At 42.3% G+C, this 20,310-nt stretch overlaps 1 protein-coding gene across 1 annotated transcript in view; it reads right to left on the reverse strand.

Annotated features, from left to right (window-relative positions):
• Positions 1-20,310, reverse strand: part of kdm4b (lysine (K)-specific demethylase 4B) — a gene marked incomplete at its 5' end in the record, with an annotated part of 35,394 nt that overhangs the window by 14,520 nt on the left and 564 nt on the right. The window contains 3 exons of the mRNA XM_080505691.1: positions 4,620-4,757; positions 7,798-7,901; positions 13,720-13,769. Coding sequence (XP_080361817.1) covers positions 4,620-4,757; positions 7,798-7,901; positions 13,720-13,769 — 292 coding nt within the window. The remainder of the gene's footprint in view (positions 1-4,619; positions 4,758-7,797; positions 7,902-13,719; positions 13,770-20,310) is intronic.

Here is a 20,310-nt window from a genome sequence, read left to right on the forward strand (position 1 = left end):
ATGGGGGGGGGGGGGGAGGAGAGAAAAAAAATGTGCCTTGCTTGCTGTATTACATTCTGGGCCTTTTATTTTCAGAGCTGCGCTGAGAGTCCTGTGTTCAATTACTGGAAAACACAACAGCTTCCACCTCCACAGAAAAACAATATCTAGCTTACATCTCATCTAGACACCACTTGACAGACGGAAACATTAAAATATGGTGTCGGGTGGAGGGCGTTGGAGCAGGAAGAAGGTGGGTGGGAGCAGTGGAAGAGGGGGCGAGTATGGGGGGGAGGGACTGTTGAAACTTTTGGTATCGCTTTATGAAAAGAAAGCAAAACAAAAGAAAACAAAAAGAATATTCTTTTTATACTGAATGCTCTTGGTAAATCACTCTTTTTTTTCCATGTGTAGAATGATAAGTCTTATTTATTATTTTTAATTGAGATGCTGTGTAGAGGGTTGGAATCCTCAAGGGGCCACAAGGAGTTAACACATTATTACCATATAAAAAGTTAATCAGATGAAGCACATTTGAAGATCTGAAGAAACAAAAACTTGCCTGGAGGAAAGCAGGCAATGAGGCCTTAAGTACACTCACGCTCCTAATGAAGCTACATTTTTGAAAGCCACAGAAAACCTGCAGTCCGTGGACTTTAGAGACGTATAGAATCAGTGAATGTGGCAAGTCTCAATGACAGAACAATATCCTCCATGTTTACTGTGATCACAGTACTGATGGGAGCAAAAATACAGAACAAGATAAGACAATCCTACTGATGAAGAATATGCCAGAAAATAGAAATGTTATAGATGCGCAATGGTGAGTGCCTGCCATAGTAGGGCATTACATCACCCAGCATATATCTTGTGAAAATCTACAAACAAGTTCCCCGTCATAATTTATTATATCTTTCCTTCAAATGTTTCTTCAGAGATGCATAGAGTGAGAAAATGCTAACCACGTTTGAATAATAACTCAATTGTTCTTATTCTCTCACCCTCCTACTTGTTTTCATCCTTTCCACATCTCCTCATATGCGCCTTCATTTGACAACAGCTGCTTAGAATGCTAAAGAGAAAGGGTACATTTAAAAGCAAACAGTAAGCAGTGGAGAAATGTTAATTAGTCAGCGTTGCAAGGCAACTGTGAGGCTGACAGTGTTTATAACAAACACTGTCGACAGCAGTGTACTGCTGCATCTGTCAGGTTTATGTTGCACCAAGTTTTCTGCTGTGAATGTCAGCGATATTCAAACTGTAATCAAACACTGCCCACTAATCTCACCGAGTGGCCAGAAGTCTGCAGTTCTCTTTTGAAAAATAAATGAAAGATAAGTTCTGTTAAGTTACGGCATGGCTCCTCTCTAATAACAGAAAAATGGCAAGCTAGTACAGCGTGTACAGTGAAACTAGAGACACGTTTGGCCTTCAGAAATCTAAATGCAGCTACAAATGCAAAGAGTAATTTATGTCGTATGATTGTACTTTCAATAAAGCTGGAAGAAGACAAAAAGACGTAAAAGAAGAAAATGCCATGACTGGATGTGACCAGACACGCGCAAACTAACTGAGCCAAACTTTCCTTATCTTTAACCAATACAAAGAATCACACAAAGATTATTATTGTTGGACTGTTTCTTCACAATTTGACGGACGTTTCATCAGAAGTGGTTCTCAGTGAATTTCAACTCCGTAAGTGCATATTTGAATTTATACTGTGCAAAAAGATCAGCGCGGCAAAGACTGTCTTTGAGCTGCTTTGTATCTACTTTGTTATTATCACAGCATCGTCATTTCTTCCACTGAGGCACTCGCAAAATAGCAACTTTCTAAAGTGTTAATAAAAAAATGTAAAAAAACCTCCAAAAACGGCAATGTTCTGTATGAACGCAACATACAACTGAGAATGTCGAACATGATTAAATATGGGAATTACTTTCAAGTGCCACAATTGTGATTGATGATTTTGTGGTGTTAAAAAAAAATGGTTAAAAAAATAATCCTGTTTTTTATTGAATACATGTTTTCTTTCCCTGTGAACACAGGTTGCCTCGGGGGCTTAGTTAGGGTTTGCTATGAGAGCAATCAGACTGGTCCATCTCTTAAATAACGTGAACAAGCCAACCACACCACTGACACAACACATTTTGTTAAGTCACATTGGTTTCACTTAAACAAAGCTCTAAAAAAAAAAAAAAAAAAAGTCCAGCTACCCAGTCGCAATGTGGCTGGTCGTGCAAATTTCAAGACAAATCTCCAACAAAAGAAATAAAAAAAGGGAAGAAGAAAAAAAAAAAATGCAACAAGTCATCTGCAATTCACTCTTGAGATGAAAAAGCGATGTGATTTAGTTTGGGACCAAGGGGGATGATTTCTGCTCCTCTCCCAGACAGAAAAATCACCCGGGACGCCGGAGGGAGCAGCAGCAAAGTGTGACTGAGCACCAAATGAACAGAAAGAGGCTTTCAGTGAGAATACGACAGACCCAGCAGACATAAACTGTTAACATTCAGCAACATAATGGCGTGGCAAATATATCTGTTATAATGTGAAAGATGCCCCCCCCCTCTTCTACAGTTTCAGTTCTGCAGTGCACTCAGCGAGCTGCTGTTTACTAAAAAACAAGACCGAACTTGCTTGAACGGTTTCGTCTTGCCACACGACACTTTCATACTAGATTGTTACGGCCAGTTATATGCTTTTTAATAATAAAGCTCTTCTAATCACTTGATGGCTCTGGGTGGTTTGATGTTAAAACTGGATTATATAGTTTGTTCCATTACACGGAGAGAAAAAAAAGTTTGTTTGAGGTACTGTGGGGAAAAAGGTGCTAAAGCAGAGAATTAATGCAAAAGAAGATTAAATACTTAATGCATGAGCGGGAAGCTTTAAATAAAGGTTGACTCGGGGTGGAGCATCTTGCTGAAAGAGTGCTGACAAACAGGCCTCCTCTGATCGCAGGTGTGAGCTCGCTTAGTAAGTCAGACAGATGGGTCAGCAACCCAGGAGCTCGTATCTAAAAAGACTAAGACGTTAAGCGCAACCAATCGTGCTCCCTCCTCCTCTCGACTCGTGTCATTTGCTGGCAGCCCCAAAATGGTGACAAATTCGATTCTTAGCCTCATCGTTCACTGCCCTGTTCGGTGCTGACAGAACAGAGCTGTATGGGGGGAGGGAGGGGGGAGGGGAGGGGGCAGAGAGAGGGAGGACAGACAGCCAAATGAGTTAACGGATGAGTGCTTGAGCCAAAGACAAGACGAAGACCAAAAGAAGATGACAGCCTTCATTATTGAAAAGCATGAGATTTTGTAGGCGAGGGGAGGAAGAAAAAAACCAACGCGCATGACTCTTTATATAAATACAACTGCAGTCGCTGACACGCCAATCATCTTGACTAAAAGCAAAGGTATGACCACTGCATCATCCGCAAAAGGGATTACAAGAAAACCCAATAGGTATTTTCTCTTTGACCATAATCATCCATAATGAAGGAGGACTGGAAATAATAATAAAAACCTCTCTGCAACAGCGATACAAGTCGAGTGTGTGTGGGGGCTGGGGGGGGGGGGGGAGTGGACCGTGTAAATGCCAACAATAAAAACACAGAAGACGAAAGTTGATCGGTGGTTTGTGCTGCTGCACTTCACATTCCTCTGTGGGCTGAAGTGGCTCCGCGTTGCACCGGCGATCTGTCCGCTCACATTAGTGGTGCAGAATGGATCACTCTTCTTTATCGATTTGACGCAACTGCAGCAGAGATGACCCCCTGAGCAGTGGTGATTTTGAGGACGGGGTGGCTTCCTTAAATTACAAGGGCCACATGGGTAAAGTAGGAAGGCCGAAAATGAGAAAAAACCGAGACGGGAGGGAGACGCACTTCTGAAAACTGGCAACCTCATAAATCTGACACGCAGCCAAGTGGAGAGAAAACAGAAATAAGTGATGCACCCACACATAAATGAAAGAGCAAGAAGGACTGAGCTGGGGGAAAATCAAGCGGACTGTACAGAAAGAAGAGAAGAGGAAGGGTTCCTTCCAGAGGACATTGTCGCTGGGCTCCTTCCACAACCAAGCCGTGCCCTGTCAATTTCATGCTCAGCAGCCCACAGGCAAAGGAGGCAGTCTGCGTCAGTGCGAGGATGCGAGGGTACAGTTAGTGTCGGTAACAGATGGTGTGCAGCAGAGAACCAGACGCTGCTTTTATATTTCGATATGATCTATTACTTCATGCCTTCAGAGAAGCAAACAGCCAGAGCAGGAAGCCTGCCTAGTTGCTCCTGAATCACACTTCAGATCAAATCTCTTCATCTGAAGTGTCGACCTTTGCCTGCAGAGTGTCTGAGCGAGGATAAAAATATCACCTTTTTTGGGGGGGGGGGGGTACTTTGTTTGCAAGTAGTTTCGTGCCAGCATCAGTGTTAAATAAATATTCATCAGGACTTTGCAATTCTCACATGCCAATACCATATTTAAACTATTACTCAGTGTCCAAGTTGCATCAAGTCGATCAGATATTTTTTTTTTACACTTCACTCTGGCCTCCAGTTATACTGCTGGGACTATTCTTGCTGCGTTTGTCTCCTTGTTTCTCAGACCTTGCCTCAGGGTTGAACACAATCTGCACGAGTTTGTCTCACCTGAGTCGCCATCTTGCCATAGTCCACCCACCGCAAGGTGGCAAAATTTGTGGACTCTGCACAGTTGAAGCCATGGTTGAAGCCAGCGTGGTAGCCGTAGGGATATGTAATCATGAACTCCCCTTCATTCTGCGTTATCTGTTGGAAGAAAGAGTTGCAATTTTGATCATGCATCATACAAGTTTCCCTGAAAGTTAAACAATTAGATTTCACTTTTAAAGGGCGACTCATATTTGCTCTCATAAAGACCTGCAATGTGGTTTCCCAGCTATTTTGTGTGCGTGCGTGCCATTGGGTGAGCAAAATTAGCACATGATTAATAGTTTTATGCAATATAAAGTGACGTACATTCACACATTGTCATGTGTGGATGACACATATCGAGGATTAATTTGTGAATCTCCAGTGAGGATCAAAATATTGAAGCATATTTGAACTTGTACGTATATATTTATCGTGTTCTGAACAACAGAGCCATCTTCAGAAGACTGTATTGATCGTATACTGGCTCACACATCTCATTTCATTGATCTGAGCTGCGGTACACAAATTACCATGAGTCACATATCCACTTTTTAGCAAGATTACATTGATACAAATTGGCATTCTGCAGGTTTAACCAGACGGATTTAGTTCATTTCAAGAACTGGACAATGCCACTGAGAAAAAATACACCGCTCAAAATAACTAAAGGGAACACCTCAACAACACAATGTAACTCCAAGTAAATCACACTGGTGTGAATTCAACCTGTCAAGTTAAGAAGCAACACTCATTGTGAATCAATTCCACCTGTTGTTGTGCAAATGAAAGAGAAAAGGTGGAAATGAGAGACAATGAGCAAGACAACTGCTATAAAGGAGTGGTTCTGAAGGTGGCGACAAACTATTATGCTGTTCTCGTCACTTCTGGCTGATGTTTGGGTCACTTTAGAATGTAGTTGGTGTCGTCTGTCCTGGCGGGAGCAGGAGGCGGGTCTGCAACCAACAGGTTGTGCAGCTCGTCCAAGATGACACATCAATGCGAGCTGTGGCAAGAAGGATCGCTGTGGAAGACTGTGGAATGACCTCCAGCAGGACACTAATGTGATGCTTCTGCTCAAACTGTCAGAAACAGGCTTCACCAGGGTGCTATGGGGGCCCGACGTCCACAAGTGGAGCCTGTTCTTACAGCCCAATGCCCTGCAGGGCCATTGGCATTTGCCAGAGAACACCAATATTGGCAGATTGGCCAGTGGTGCCCTGTGATCTTCACAGATGAGAGCAGGTTCCCACTGAGCACATGTGACAGACGTGGAGAACGTTCTGCCGCAGCAACATCCTCCATCATGAGCGGTTTGGCAGTGGGTCAGTACTGGTGTGGGGAAACATTTCTTTGGACGACCCACAGCCCTCCATGTTCCAGCCAGAGGTACCCTGACTGCCGTCAGTACCGGGGTCAGATCCTCAGACCCATTGTGAGACTAGACGCTGGTGCAGTGGAACCTGGGTTCCTTCTGATGCAGGACGATGCCAGAACTCATGTGGCTGAAGTGGTTTAACAGTTCATTATGGACTGGACTCGTTCCCCAGACCTGAGTCCAATGGAGCACATCTGGACCTCATTTTGACTCGTCTGGAGGGATTTTCGCTGACGTTGGATCAGCCTGCAATGTGATTCTCCACTTTTATTTTGAGTAGGATTCCAAATCCAGACCTCCATGGAATGATAATTTTGATTGTTTTTTTTTTTTTGTTAACTCTATCTATAATATATTGAATAAAGATTTTAAACTGCAATATTTCATGAACTGAGTTCTAGAATGCGTTATTTTAGTGTTCCCTTTATTTTTTTGAGCAGTGAATATGACCAGCTTGCTTTCACACTGCAACAAGAGCATCAGGATTGTTTTTTTTTTGTTTTTTTTTTTTATAATTGTAAAGGGGAGGAGCTGTTGTCGGTGCCCTAGTGCAGGAGGTCGAACCAAAACTACAAAAATTGCAGAAATGTATTATTATATATAATTCACTAAGCCTCCATTCAGATGCCACCTGTATTGGTGTGGAGTGCAATTAAACACTTCTACGTGGTGTTCCTTTAAAGATAAACAAGGAGCTCAAGTCCTTGGAAACAAGTTTCTGTTAAACTTTTCTGACTCGCAAGCAGAGTTAATTCAATCTAACATGACTGCTGCTCTGAGGGCTGAGTATCTTCCCATGAGCTCAGTGTTATTCTGAGAATGTTTAAAAATGTGAGGACGACTTAAGCACATTCTCCCCTTTTTTTTTTTTTTTTTTTTTTTAATGTGTAGCCCCAAAACTTAAGCCCTGCACGTCTGACTGTGGATCTCGACTTCTTTGTGATGCCTGGATCCCGGCAATCAAGAGACACATCAAGCCAGTCGAGGTGACAGGCGTGAGGGGGGAGAGGGGGGGGGGGGGGCGGGGGTTGAGGCTGAGAGTGGAAGATAAACTTCCGCTACCAAAGGCAGTGGTGCAGATATCAAACATCCCTTTTTGCTCTGGCAAGAACACAAGACGGTTTTATTTTTACACATGAATCAGGAAACATACTGTAGGTGTGTAACAAGTAGTATGTTCACTGTGATAATGACGTCCTGAGGGGAGAGTGACGAGGTAAGCGGGTTTTGAGGGGGGGGGGGGGGGTGTGATGCTGACTGTGGAGAACTTTGGATTTCTGCTCTGTGCTAGTTTTTTTTCCTTTTCCACCGTCAAACTTATACAGGCACTTTGAGAACTTGAACGGAATGCAAAACAGAGAAAAATGCCAATTAATTTTCAATGGCAGATATGAGAGATTGTCTGCAATACTGACTCTGTAAAATCCCATCACAGAACAGAGGACGCAAATGTGAAACGTCCCTAACTGTTTCAAGTTTCATTCAGGTTTCTGTCACTGAACCGTCGGCGTCTTCATGGGGATCATCATCATCATGTTTCAATGCATATTTCGGTTTATTTTGAATCTTATTTTTAAAGGTGCAATTTATAATTCATTAAACTACCTTGTAATCAGTCAACTTAAACATAATCACTGTTATCTGGTGATTTATGGCTCCAGTAAGGTACAAACGTGGAAAAAACGTCTTAAATTTTGAGGTGCTTTTTCCCCAATTCCCTTTGTTAACATTGTATTGAACTTTTTTTACAACCCACGTGAAGTTTCCGTTGCCACTCACCCTGTTAAAAGGAATTCCATATTTCTTCAGGATGGATGGAGATATTAGTGTCATCTTGTGGCGAAGGAACGCGTCGCACCCTTGTGAGCTGCCGGGGAAGAAGCCTGTAGAGGGTGACAGAGGGCACAGAGCATGTAAGCTATTTTACCGACGGCGAGAATGGGGAAATCAGTAAGAGAAAGGTAGATCTGAAACGACACCATTAAGTGTTCAAATCAACAGCAAGTACATGACGTCAAAACGTGTGTTACATTAAGCATAAACTTTAGAAAACACACAGCACAAAACAAGTATTAACTTCATTAACAGCAATGTGAGGTATACAATTCTTAAGTGTTTTGGGGCGTGTAAGTGTACAATTGTCATTGTTGAATCACACGGTGTTCAGTAAATTCACAGGCTACCACTGATGCCGCACTTGTTCCTGGGGACCACTTAGAATAATTTCCCCGTCTCCTCACTGCACGATGCCTTCGTGCGCCTCAATAATCCATGGGCTATGCATGTCGCATGTGTAGCTTTCGTACATTGCAACGTTATTATTCACTGAAACTAAAAGAAAATGTCTCGTCCACCAATGACAATTTCCACCAACACAAGCAAAATCTTTCCTGAGGACCTATAATACTTGTTGAACGGATGCAAATGTACAGTAAGAATGTAAACAAATAAAGAATCCTCAGAAGATTTCAGTTCAATGAGTTCAATGTTTTAAAAAAAAAAATGTCTCATGTGTTTACTGAAACTGAATTAATCCAGAACAATATCATGAGGACCGCCCGGGGGCCTTGCAAAAACATGCATGCGAGGTTCAGTGGTGATGCTAAATTGCCCCCAAGTGTGAATATGAGTGTCTGCGGTTGTTTGTGTTCCCCCTGTGATAAACCGTCTCCCTGTCCAGGGTGAATCCGGCCCTCGCCCACAGGGAGCGGTTCCAGCGCCCCACAACCCTGAACAAGCGGTGTAGAAGATGGATGGCTGGATAATCCCCAGATCTAAAACCACGGTGCTTTAATTGGAGGTGTCTCTTGTCCCCAAGGTCAAAGCTAAAAATTCTGCGGTCATAATGTATTCCATAAAAACCCCTAAAAACCAGGTGCTATTTTGCAATGCGAGATGGATACTGTCATTTTTATGAAAAAAGAACCAAAGCACACTTGCCTAACCGCAGTAACTTTGCCAATGTTACTTTGTGTTACAAAACAAACCCACCTCCTTCAAAACACAGACTGCTTTAAGGTCATATCATACCTCTGACATTTTGTGCTTTGAAAGCCCTCGCGCTCTCTCTGAAACAAAGGCTCGCTTTTGCTCTTGGAGACAGAGAGACTCAGGCGGCCTCCACATAATCAAAAGAACGAATTTCTCCTCCATCAGTCGCTCCCCCGCTCTTTACTGTCCGTACCCACCGGTGCCTCAAAGGGGGGGGGTCCATCCAAGCCTCCACCCAGTTAAACTTTAATGTGACTGACAGTATAATCGGCGCCCATTTCATCCTTCATTTTCACTGTATTGTTTCAGTCTCTGTTCCAGCCTACAAAGCAAAAGAGGGAGAGAGGGACGCCACTCTCATTGCCCGCCTGCTTGTTGGAGCTGATAAAGGTGAATAATGTGCCGGCAGTCTGGGTATTAATCCCCATTAAAATGCAGCTGGCTCTCAGAGCTCTCCACGGGGTAATATTAACTTAAAGGCTTCATTCTGTCCTTTCGAGTTTGGAAATTAAGTTCCATTCTCCAGCCCTGCATCATTCCCAAACGCCGCCCACACCTACCCGAAAGGTCCGAGGCTCCAAATGGAATAATTCGGAGATGAGGAGTGATAACGGCCGTCGCTGTTTGAAACATTTGGTGAGGAGTTTTCAAGTAACAAGACCATTGTCCCGGTCTCATTTGGCATTCCTGCCACACTCATAACTGTCTTTTTAGGACCTCATAAACAGTTGGCTGCCGGTGCTGACAATGGCTTTGATAGGTCAGTGGGTGCCTGTTAAATAACGCTGGCTGCGCTTTCCTCCTACTGCCAGCTGCTAAGATAAGAAACTAAGGCTGAATTCTGACAAACTCAAAGCAGAACACTGACAGATAAAGTCGACATACACCATGTGTATGTCGATTATGAATCAATCACTGCACAAAACTCTTTTGGTTTCAATTCCGACAATAAAGGAAAGACACTGATGATTAGTATTAGTATATCTTAGCCCCTAAATTGTTCTAAAAATGCATATATTAGATGCTATAGTCTCCTTAAAGCATAACTGGCTTATTGTGTGGAAGTGTGCCATTTGATTCGGACTGATTTTGGAGGACAGGAGGGCCATAAAGAGGAGGTGACAGCTCGCCTGAAGACAAATGTATCGCAGGCTGTAGCAGATGACAGTTCAGGGGTCACTGACACATAAAGGTTTGTTGGTCTCTCAACACAGACAAACAAACCAAAGTGTTGACATTTTCAGTGATGATATCAAAGAAGTATGCCTTCGTCTTCCTTAACCCGGTTATTGTAAATGGCATATTGAACTGTAGATTTGTCTTCCTCCACCTGCGTTCTAGCTCTCCTGGTGCACAGGGCTTATCCTCGTAACAGTCGCAGATCACAAGCGTGGATCAGACACATATGGAACAGGGAAGGCGCTCAATGTTTTGTTGGAGACAGAGATGTTTTCATTTGTGTGTGTGTGTGTGTGTGGGGGGGGGGGGGGTACTCTGCATCATGGTGGATGTGGAGGAGGAGCAATGGGTGAGAAATTAGGTGTTGGGTGGGAATCAGTTTTTGTCACAACACTTCATCTGCTCAGTGAGCATCCAAGTGAAGGAAGAGCCAGAAGTGGATGGCGTTTAGGGGTTTGAATGAGCTGGCTGCTCAAAGGTGTTAATGGTGGTGCAGGGTGGGGTAGGGGATGAAGCCTCTTCCTCTTGTGTCTTTTGCATCCCGTTATCAGTGCTGGCCTGGAGTGGGAGGTGAGGTGGTTCAATTTGACGGACCCTGGCTCATTTTGTTTAGTTTTCCACCGGCGGCGATGCCTTTTTGTCGTCCTCAACAGCAGGAACAGATGTAGAGGAGTAAGTTTGAGCTGAAGAATTTTACCACAGAGCAAAGTCCATCTGATTTAAATAAAATGTCTGTAGTCTCAGAAAAAAAAAAAAAAAATCTAAACTGTCCATAAAGTGCAGGTTGTTGTCAAAGAACATCATGAGATTCAAAGTGCAGCAACAACGTTTTCACATTTGGATGCTTATGCAGAATGTGTCTTTGCTCCAAAATCATATCTTTAACAGGCATTGTCATGAATCAGTTTGAAGGCCAGTGTGTTTTGCCAGTATGAGTGTTTATGAGCTATTACCCTGCTGCTTGAAGGAATGAGATTTTGGGAATCAGAAAGATCCAATGTCCTGCAGCAGTGGAGTGAATTTGTATTTCTAGTTTTACCCTAGATTGCAAAGGATGTTTGTTTCTGATCCTTGTTTTCGTCGGATCCCATTTTTGGATTTGGTTTTGGTTTTGCGCCAGCATAGACAAGGTTTCCTTCCCCCTGGATGGTAAAGCAGACACACATGGTGCTGAGTTGTACCAGTGGGTCTTCCTCCAGCTGACCATAACCAGGAGTTATTTTTTGGCTTTGCATCAATATCGTTCCAAGCCAGAATATCAGTTGGTCTTAAGTCCGGTACAAAGCTTTCTTGACTCTTAGTGGCAACTTCCTCCAGATGGGTTCATTTCCACAGTCAATTTACTTCAACGTTAACTGTGATTTTTTTAAATTTCCTTTCCAGAAGTGCAATGTTCTATACGAGTCTATGGTAATCATCCATGGAGAGGTGGGGCATCTTGGTGCTGATCAGAGTTCTTCCACCGCTGGTGTCAGAGAAAAGTGGTAAAATATGACTGTAGTCTTCTGTATTGATTGTTAATTGAACTCCCAACGATCTGTGACTATCTTGAATCCACTTTCTGGTGCTTCAATAGTTGAAGAGTAGGCATATCATTTCAAAAGCTAAATGAATGTAAACTAGGCAAACCAGAGAGCCAGTAGCAAAAGCATCTGCACTGTGAGAAGACGATCCATCCTGGACAGAAGGGCCGAGACCCCCGGCGTCGTCTTTGGGCTCCAGGTGTACCACCATTGTGGGTTGAATTATGAACGCATGACAAACCCCATACATCCCCATGGACATCGATTTTTTTTTTCTTTTTTTTAAAGTAAGGCATATTACACCAGGAAGCATCAACCTAACACTTCAATCGAATTGGCAGAATTAGTTTTTACACTTTTCATCATAGCCTATGTAGGTCCTTTCACCACCAAATGTTCCACTTAGATACGTTACATTTCCAAATATCCTGCTGATCGAGGTCCAAACAAGTGCAACATCCTCTATCTTTACCTTACATAGCTAACGAAATGCCCTGGACCTGGGTTAATTCAGGTGGGAAAGAACCCCGGCAGGGTGTGGGTTTGTTAACTCTATAACTATACTCTAACTAGATAGCATGGATGGGTAGATGCAGTTTCTGTTAATATGTATGTCTTGAATGACGAGTATAAAGTAAATCCTGTACTGCAAAGACGTACCTGTTACTCATCATATTCTAAGTGCTAAATATTCTTTGCACACTCGTACAGAAAATGGAGAGCAAGTGCGCTGACTGGTTCATGGCCCTTCACAAGGACAGTGTGTCTATTTAATCTAGTTAGGATTAGGCAAGTCGCCCTCATCCTCCTAACATCTACCGCTGCAACATGCGGGACTCGAGTTAATCCACATTGATCAAAAGTGAAAGTAATGGAAGGAGAAGAACAAGGAGGAGGATAAAAGGATGCGTCTTGTGTGAACGACAGACGGCAGAGGCGCTTTGCTTCACTTGGTCTCATTCATGCAGCTCAGACATTATTTCCAGGATTAAAACAAAAACCCAGTCACAGGTGATTTTTCTTTTTCTTTCTGTGGCAGTCAACAAACATTGGCGGTGTTCATGAGAAGATAATAAATCCCGGTTTTGGAGAATCCCATGTTTTGTGTTTTTGAAAGTGAACATCACACACTGCTTTCAAACTCATATATATATATATACATATACATATATATTTTAAATATGATTTTGCTCAGGTGAGTACTGAAAAATAAGCTGAAGGTGTTGTACATTTACTTGCAGCCACAAATAAGAAGCAAAACTTCTCACTCTTATCGCACATAGAAAAATATGAGGCACTCAGACTCTTGGGCTCACAGACCACAATTGTACGCGGTCCGCTGTGGGATTCGAACCTGTGACCTGAGATTTCAAGTCTGCATCTCTAACCTCCAGAACACCCAATGCCCTCTCAAGACTCCACAGCAGGCATACAAATTCAGCACAATATTCATGGGAACACAGTCCAGATTGTTTGGATTTCGTAGCCTGGGTTTGGTAAGTTTGCTTCCAAATCTTTCTGCAGAACACGCAGTCGTGCTGCTGGCGTTACTTCACACAGCCTCTCCCCCAGATTTGGCGTGTACAAACCCTCCTGATCTCTTTAGCACAAGTGGCTGCACACACAAAGTGTTTCAAGCTGCTCCTCCTTCCCAAACTACATTTAGCCCAGCCAGGTGAGAAAAAGAAATCAATGTTGTTATAAGTGTGGAGAAAAAGTGGGATATCAGCGTTTCTCGCTCAGAATACACATGAAAGATTGTTTCCAGAGGCAGTGTATGCTATTTGCTGAGGTCCATTGTGCTTGTCAGGCTAAAAGCTGCAGATGGGTTGTTTACTGTGAGGAGTATATTGTTCTAAACAGTACTGTGCTCAAGAGGAATGGAAAAGGTGTACCGCCGAGACGTACCGAAGTCATGAAGTTGATATGCAACAGCTGATCAGTAAAAAATTACGTTGTTCAACACAAAAGAAGAACGTATGGATTTTAATTCAGAAGTGGCTCTCACCTTGTGCCAGCCGCTCGAGCCTCTTGCCATGTTCGGGTGGGACGGCATACCTGCAGGTAGAGGAGAACCATGTGATCAGTTTCGCCAAGCATTTTACACACACAGTATGAAATCATCCTGCGAGCTCCCAATCAAAATATGAAAGACCCATGATGCTGTGAATTATTGTAGGATCATCAGAGTTGACTTTTACACTACGATAACTGTTGAAAATCAACCTGGCTGCCTCAAATCATCGGTTTCTGTTGATGACATCATCTTTTTGACAACGTCACAATAAATGTGTGGCACACCAACCAGAGAAGGAAGGACAGGACTACTGCATCGCAGTAAAACTGACTTGTACATCAGGTCAGAACAATGAGGGAGAAGCATTTTCAACACCAAGCATTAAGCCTTGAAAATGAGGCATAATTGCTTCTATCATTTTACATTGTTGGATTTTCTTTCTTCTCCTTATGATAAACCGATGTGGTAAAACACGTTTTTTTTGCAGGTATTACTTGGCCCTTACCTGACCACCGTAAAGTCAAGCTCTAAGAGCAGAATGAGACAAAGGCAGAAGTCTGACTAAAATCACTGTTTTCCAAATCACGATCACATCTCTCGTCTTTAATTTCAAGTCCAAGTCCCCAACTGTGAGATCTAAGGCTCTAAGTCACATAATGTCTGTGTCATTTCAATTAGTGGCCTGTTAACCACTTTAATATAATCTTGAGTTTTGTTTAACATTTATTCATTGAACAAGACAGCTCTGTTCAAATATGTTAAACTGAATGTATCCACACATAAGAGTACTGTTTCAGCACTATTAACAACAACATTATTAGTCATTTTAAATGTATAACTTTGGAAGTATCATACATTTAAAAAAAAAAAAAACATAGACCATTTAACCTCAATGTCATGACATGCACTCACTGGACACTATTTTAAGTACATGGGCATAATATAATGTAATAAAGTACATTGACGTGCCCCTAAAATAAGCGTTTACCAAGACAATAATGTTTCATTTGATTTGAGGTCAGCACAGACTTCCCTCCACTTAAAAATAAAGATTTCCAATATATGCTGAGTTTTACTAATTGCATGAAGACCACAATCATTGGGCAGAGCAGGTTATATCTCATCGATGAATCGCAATCCTTCAGCATTACTGACAAACACGGTGTGTTCTTCACATTCGCGTTCTTCAGACACACGAACCAAGCCCCATGAAGACTGGTACGACCTAAACTTAGAAATCTCTTAGCAGTTGGTGTTGCCATCAGATGGGCGTCTCTGTCAATAGCACAGGTCACATATGGACATGTGGTGCATAAATGTCCCGTCTGTGACTGACCGTGTGGAGCTGCTTCCATCCGAGACAGTCGGACGACGATGATGCAATAGTGTGCCAACAGAGGCACGGGTGCCTGCAGCTGCCAAGCCCCAGCTGTTCATATATATTGTGAGACGTATAAAATACTTTTTATAGAATTGAGGATAAGTACATGACCGTTGCAAGCTACAGGTCCATTTGACAAACTTGGTCTAAAGTCGCTTGTAAACTGAATCTAACATTAACTGGCTACAACTTTTTGGTCTTTGTGTTGCTTGAAAGTTAAAAAAAAAACAAAAAACAAGTCTTTCCATCAGTATGCACTGTCCAGGCGTATCGCATGTTTTTGTTTGCCACCTTGTAGCCTTTGCAATGAAAAGACATTACAGCTACTCTCATGTTCAGCGAGAGAACACTGTTTATACTCAGCATGATGTCATGTTATTCTCTGTGGTACTCGGCTGTTAGATGGTGGATTCAAGGCTGCAGGGAATCCATGTGATTACTTTGATACTGGAAACAAATGAAAAATTAATTGATCCATGAACACTTTTAAATAGCAGTTTTGGGGGGTTTTTTTTAATGTTTTTTGGGGGGAAATGTCAAGTCATTTTCAAGTTAAAGGTTCACATTTGAGTCGAGCCTCGCGTCAGTGCTTCTGAAGCCCGTGTCGAGCTCAAGTCCCAAAAGATTTTCCCCAATTTGGGTCTGAAGTTATCAAAGTTGTGATGCAAGTCTGACTTAAGTCCACAACTCTGCACATATATTAAACTGAGATGTTACTTGTGATTCATCAAATGTCCTATAATTTCACAAATGTGGAAAACAAACACACACGCACTATAAACAAATGGCTTGAACTTACATATGTTGACAAGAAACCAGAGAGTTTTAAACACTGGCTCAACACTGGAGCCAAAACTAATACAATTAGTGGACAGGTGGTCCAGTAATCCTCTCGAATGTTTAGATTAACCAAAGTGAATTCACCTGCTAAATTATGTGGAAATGTAACCTCTGGGAAGTTGTGTCTGTAGTTACATTTAAGATAATCTGGCCTGCAAAAAATCCATATTAGATCAAAATAAATAGAAAATGAAAAAAAAAATTTAGAAATACATTGAGCACTACTCATAGTCAGATAAATCTGACCAATATGTACAAGCAGCAGGTTTTTAAAACATACATTGTTCAAATTCCTGATAGTTTACTTAATCGCTGGCATCTGAGATATATCACAACACATCCTCGGGGAATTACTAGTTGTTTGTACAGCTCATGAGGTAAAAATAGCATTGATTGCAGAAATTAGTGCAGTGATCACACAAGTCCAGATAAATACACATCATATCCCTCATCATACCAGAAGAATCAAAGCTGCAGCAACAGCGTCAACCTCTAAATGGTGTTTTGAATAAATCTGCCGTCCATATATATGTATAGAACAAATTAGAATGTGGCGGCAGGGAAGGGTGGTACTACAACCATAAAATGAATGGTGATGGGAAGCATCACAACAAATGATGGTTCTACTCTAATTTGTTCATTTGTGGAGTTATTGCACACCTTTTATTACAACAGTTACTTCCTCTGGGCTATATAAACCTCCAGGGACCTCGGGCAACTTCAGGTGAGAACAAAGTGCACATTTTTCCTCTTCGACTGAAGCCTCGACAACCCGGTGTTTGAAACAAACGGAGAAACTGGAGTACACAATGAAAAAGTGAGAACAAAGATGGAGGGACGTGAGAGGCAACAACACTTAACACGAGAGAAGAATGAGTACAAGACATAGAAAAATGGAGGCCTTTAAAAAAAAAAAAAAAAGGCAGTCCATTTTGTCAGAGTGGCTTGACTGAGGATAGAGCCACACTGCCACCTGTAGGCCAAACCTTATACATTCAGATAAATGTAGACGACTGGGTTTAATCAATATTTATTCTTACAACTATCAAGAGGGGTTGTTGTTTTTTGTTTTGTTTTTTTACCCCTGTGCGGGTAAGGAAGCAAAAGTAAATGTAACACCTGACAATAAAACTATGAAGTTGTCTTCAAGTTATTACATTTGTGTGAAACAAATTTTGGAGGGAGAAATAAATGCTATTAATGTCTGTAACTGTTGTGACGTGAACGCCATAATCTTTCTATGCGAGTGTGACCGCACTCCTAATCCCTGCAGTTTGCACCCAAACATAATGGGCAATGAGTGAGATGATAAAAATGAATGGCGCTATACGAGTTGTAATTTGTCCTGTGGCTATAAGACCAAGGACAATAAAAAAGTAATAACTTCTGAGTCCTGGTGGTTCCCATTATCCTTCACAGATAGCAGAAAACTTTGCATATATACTTCGACTGGAATCTGACCTTGGGTTATGGTTTTTCATTACAAACCTGACTCGTAATTGCCGAAAGGCATTATCGTAAGTGCCGATGTGACTACATATAGCACTCAAGACTTCGCCTCTGCATATGCATTGCCCTGCCTCATTACCGTTGTGACATAGCATCTTAACCTAGCGCTGGGTGCCGTCGATAACGCCACAGTTACTGCCTTGTCGTTGACGGTCTTCTGTTGTAGGCAAATATTTTGAACCTCGTCGTTGCTCGTTTCAAAAAAAAAAAAAAGAAGCGTCGACCACCGTGTACATTGTGCAGCGACGTCGAGGTTTGATGGCGATGCGGCTCAACACGCTGAACAGCTTCTGGACTCCAAACTCCCACTGCTCTCATTACTGCGTGACAAGTCTAAAGATATATCAAGGCGGTGTCACATCTCAAAGATACAAGCGACTGCATGTTACAGTGTTTGCCATGAGAAAGGCTAATTGTGTCACAGATGCGCTTTCGGGCTGTAGATGAAATCATCAACGTTCTTCAAGTGTCAGAAATAAAGAAAGTGAGCACATTTCTGCTTCTAGTATCCCTTCAAAGTGTTTCACGCGCTTTGCAAGCTGCGGTTTGTCTAAATGTGCACACAATTGTGGAGCACCCACCATCAGAGAACCTCTGATGATCCCTTCCATCCCAGCAACAAACACTAAACAAATCAGCCGATCAGCGTGTGATCTCCCACTCCCTCCCTCCTAAGGCCGCTGTTACCATGGCAGCAACACGTATGAAACTCTGCCAGCAGAGGAAGAAACACACATAAAAAAAAACAACACACAGCAAATGAAGGCTTGAACTCTTACACCTCTCCGAGGAAGAATATGATTTATCTACATTGGGGCGTCATTCCTGGCAGGGGGAATTAAGGAGTCCCGTGAGAGCGAGAGAAGCAGTGCAGCAGATTTCGCGGAGATTTATCCCGAAATGTACTCATACATTCATGAAGCCAAACTATGTATTCCTATACATAACTTTAAAACCAGATTTATAGGTGAGGGACAGTGATGATTTGGTCAGGCCCTTTGCTTGTGATGCTGCTCAGTATAGAGTGATGAGACGTTCTCAGGGGGGACATACGTCTGTTGCTTTGCAGGCTGTTGACAAGGACATGAGATTGGAGCCACGCCAAGTACAACGGAGGTGACATTCTTTGAATGAATATACAAGTGTATTTATTTAAATATTTATCCTTATAATGCCATGGCAAACAAATGCCTTTAATTCAGAGGAGGACTTTGTAATTAATTGAAAATTGTATTGTGACCCGACGAGTTTATTACTTTAAAAGGTTGTTATCGTATCAGTGGTCTTTTTGCGTACTAAAATAGAGTAATAAAAGTAACCGAGCAAACATCAGTCAAAATATCCGGTGACTGATTCACACATACAAATTAAGATTATTCAATGTCTCATGGAAGGCATCACCTCACACACACACACACACACACACACACACACACGGCCTGAGTAAAGCTCTAGCAGATTCTCTTGAGATTTTTCTAAAATAGTTTCCAAAAAGAAAAAAAAAAGTTGTTCTCCTTCACTGCCTCTGCCCTGAACTGCCCCGTCCATCATCTGAACTGCAGTTAGATTTAACTAATATGCAGATTTTCGGTGCTCCCTGTCTGTCCGGTGGGAGCTGTCAAACGAGAGTGGTTGAAAACTGTTGCGCTGCCGAGGGGGCCTGAGAGCTGATGGATCCATAATAAATGCGTCCTTTCTCCGGGAAGTTGCAGCTGGGCTACGATCCCATATATCCCTTTCTATTCCGTTTCGTCAGCCTTTTCCTACCTTCCCTTCACATGCTCGGAGGCTCATGTTTTATCTGACAGCGTATCTACTGTTGTGTGCTGAGGAAGAGGGCTGATTGAGGGGGTTTCGGCACTGAAAAGGAGGAGAAAGATAATATTGAAGGAATAAAGATGAGAAAAAAGTAACTGGCAGCCAAGGCTGGGATTTTTTTTTTTTTTTACACATCGTGTGCGTGTGTGCGTGTGCGTGTGCGTGTGTGTGTGTGTGTGTGTGTGTGTGTGTGTGTGTGTGTGTGTGTGTGTGTGTGTGTGTGTGTGTGTGTGTGTATGGTGGAGGCTGACTTTGATGGCAGCAGAGTTGCAGGGGGAATGGAGTTAATTTCACAAACCGCTGCACTATGAGAGGAGAGGAGGAGAAAGACAAAGGGAGCTGGTGTGTGTTTTAAAAGGGGCACGCTCTTGTTTAACAGCCTGTAATTACCCCACCACACCAGTACAAAAGTGAAAATGATTCGGTTTCAGTGGGGGGGGGGGGGGGGGGGGGGGGGGGTGGTGAAGGTGAAAGGGCTTGGTGATAGCTCAAGTGAGAGGCAGAGTCACAGGGGAAAGAATAAAACCGAGACAGAGTACTCCACAAAATGAAAAGCGTGGGAGAAAGAACAAAAGCGGTTTTAAATGGGAGGGTGAAAAAAAAAATGTGTATCTATCCACCTGGGAGCAAATTAGTCTGGAATGATGTAAGGATTACAGATATAATTCAGGAACAAGCAATGCAAGACATTTGAAGGCAAATTATAATAGAAGCAATCAGTGGCTTCAAAAATATATTCAAATTCTTAAACAAGCAGTTAATGGTAACGACTGTATGATTCAATAATGTAACTTTCAAAGCACTATTTGTTCAAGTTTGTGTTTGAAACAACACACAAAAGTATCTTGCATTGCATATTAAAATGCTGGAGGATGATAGCATTTAAAAAAAAAGCTTGTTGTTATGGTAGACGCTCAAAAAGATGCTACGATCGTCATTTCAAGCAGGTCACACACAGTCAGACTAGAAACAGCCACCTGGGAACTTTTCTCTTTTCTCATCTTCCTAATAAATACAAACAAATCACAACAACG

Source organism: Blennius ocellaris (genome assembly GCF_963422515.1).
Source record: "Blennius ocellaris genome assembly, chromosome: 12".
In the NCBI taxonomy this organism is placed as follows: Eukaryota; Metazoa; Chordata; class Actinopteri; order Blenniiformes; family Blenniidae; genus Blennius; species Blennius ocellaris.